The sequence below is a fragment of the Anoplophora glabripennis genome, unplaced genomic scaffold, assembly GCF_000390285.2.
Source record: "Anoplophora glabripennis isolate ALB-LARVAE unplaced genomic scaffold, Agla_2.0 scaffold7762, whole genome shotgun sequence".
In the NCBI taxonomy this organism is placed as follows: Eukaryota; Metazoa; Arthropoda; class Insecta; order Coleoptera; family Cerambycidae; genus Anoplophora; species Anoplophora glabripennis.
The window spans coordinates 1-1,878 of NW_019423835.1; the positions used below are offsets into that span (position 1 = coordinate 1).

Sequence of the window (1,878 nt, forward strand, 5' to 3'; positions counted from 1 at the left end):
GGTGTGGGGGAACTGATTGTAAACGAAAAAACAACAAACTCTTACGTCAAATCACTTGATGTTACTAAATTCAGTTCAATCAGAACGAAAGAATACACGTAATATAACCATAGAATATTGTTCTATGTTCTATGGTACAACTGAAAATACTGAAATACTGAAAACAACTCAGATCAAACAAAAAAAAAGAAATGTCTTGAGGTGTAAAATATATTATTCCTAAAAATTAATGGGTTATATTTTTATTTTGTGTTACCCATTTTAGTGTGCATTTATACATATACATATTTTAATATGGTAAAACGTGCTGAATTAGTCTCCACCGAAATATTTTCAACATCTTTTTCTAGGTTAAACCCAAAGCTAGTAGCACTCCAAAAATTGTGGATATTAGCCATCGTCGTCCTATTGGAGATGTAAATAATGATTCTATTCAAAGCCCTATTGTTAGTTATACATATGAACATGTGGTAAAAAAAAAAACTTTTGAATCAAATTCAGAGGAAGATTATGATGATTTTGTCGACTCTAATGATGAAACTGATAACCGCACTGAAGAAAGAACAACAAATACTGCATTTTGTAACTGTGTCGGTTCACCTTTTATTTTAATCACAATTGTAATCATTCTTCTAGGAGTTTTTCTATATATTATTCCTGAAGAACAAAATCGAGTAAGTGCAAGTCCATCTATAGAAATATTGTCGCAAGAATTTCCCTCCCAAGAAGAAGATTTTTGGATATACATCAAAGAGGGTATTCAGGATATAAAAAAGTTTCATAAACCTAGAACATTTCTACTTCTTTATAATAATGAAGGCCAAGAAACGTTGAAGAAAATATTAACCAGTATTATAAAGTATGCTACTTGTAGCTTAACAAATTGTACAGCATCACCAGTAATTCTGAAAGCAAGTGACCTGAATGACCCTAACATTTTAGAAGATTATGGTAATATTATCACAAGAAACAAAGTAAAATTGGAAGAAAGTGGAGTTATGATAGTGAAAAATTTAGAGAAAGTACCTGGCATATCAGCTCAAGCATTTCATTCTTTTTGTGATGAATTTAACCCAGTTGTCAATAAAGCCTTATTTATTTTTACTATGAAAGTTGACAAATTTCATGATAATGATTACAAATATGTGGAAAAGTATTTATATGACCATTGGAAAGATATAGATGAAGATAATTTTTATCCCCTCTTTACAAGAATAGTGAATGTTATTCTTCGTATCATGGTTGAAAAATAAATATAGTTTAGTTTTACTAATAGTGAAGCAACAACAAAATTTTCCATTTTGATAGCGAGGTTACTTCATAAATTTTCAATGAACCAAGTCCAAGTATATTTCTGCAGTTATCTTCCAATAAAAGAAATTTTAGTAAATTTGTTGCTACCGCAGTTAAAGTGTTGAGGAGAGACAAAATAAATATTTTCCAAAAACAATGTGGCATTTTCCAGATGTTCATTAATCGATGAAAATTTGCAGTGTATATTATATAAAATATAAGTGTACATTTTAATAATGTATTACATATGTTCAATGTTATTTATTGTTTCTTTAATGTAATCTGTAATAGTCTCAACTACGCAAACTCGAACAGCAAACACCAAAAAATCGGCTGGTGTTTTGTGGGTCAGGGGGAAAAGCAAAATAGAGTACTTTGTTTATAGTTAGCTAAAAATGTAAATAATTTTGAATCAAGTACCGAAGATGATGATTTGATCAAATTTAATGATGAAACTGATAACGGCACTAAAAAAAGAATAGCAAATACTACATTTTCTATCTGTATTAGTTCACCTTTTGTTGTATTGCCAGCTGTGATCTTAGTCATAGGAGTTGATGTATATATTCATGAAAAACAAAATCA

General features: G+C 29.5%; 1 protein-coding gene across 1 annotated transcript; it reads left to right on the forward strand.

The window, feature by feature from the left end:
- The first annotated feature begins 251 nt into the window (after window positions 1–251).
- Window positions 252–1,553, forward strand: LOC108916872. Its single transcript, XM_018723181.1, has 2 exons — window positions 252–297; window positions 351–1,553. The coding sequence occupies exons 1-2, from the start codon at window positions 295–297 to the stop codon at window positions 1,251–1,253; spliced, it is 906 nt and encodes a 301-aa protein (XP_018578697.1). The 5' UTR covers window positions 252–294; the 3' UTR covers window positions 1,254–1,553.
- The last annotated feature ends 325 nt before the right edge of the window (window positions 1,554–1,878 follow it).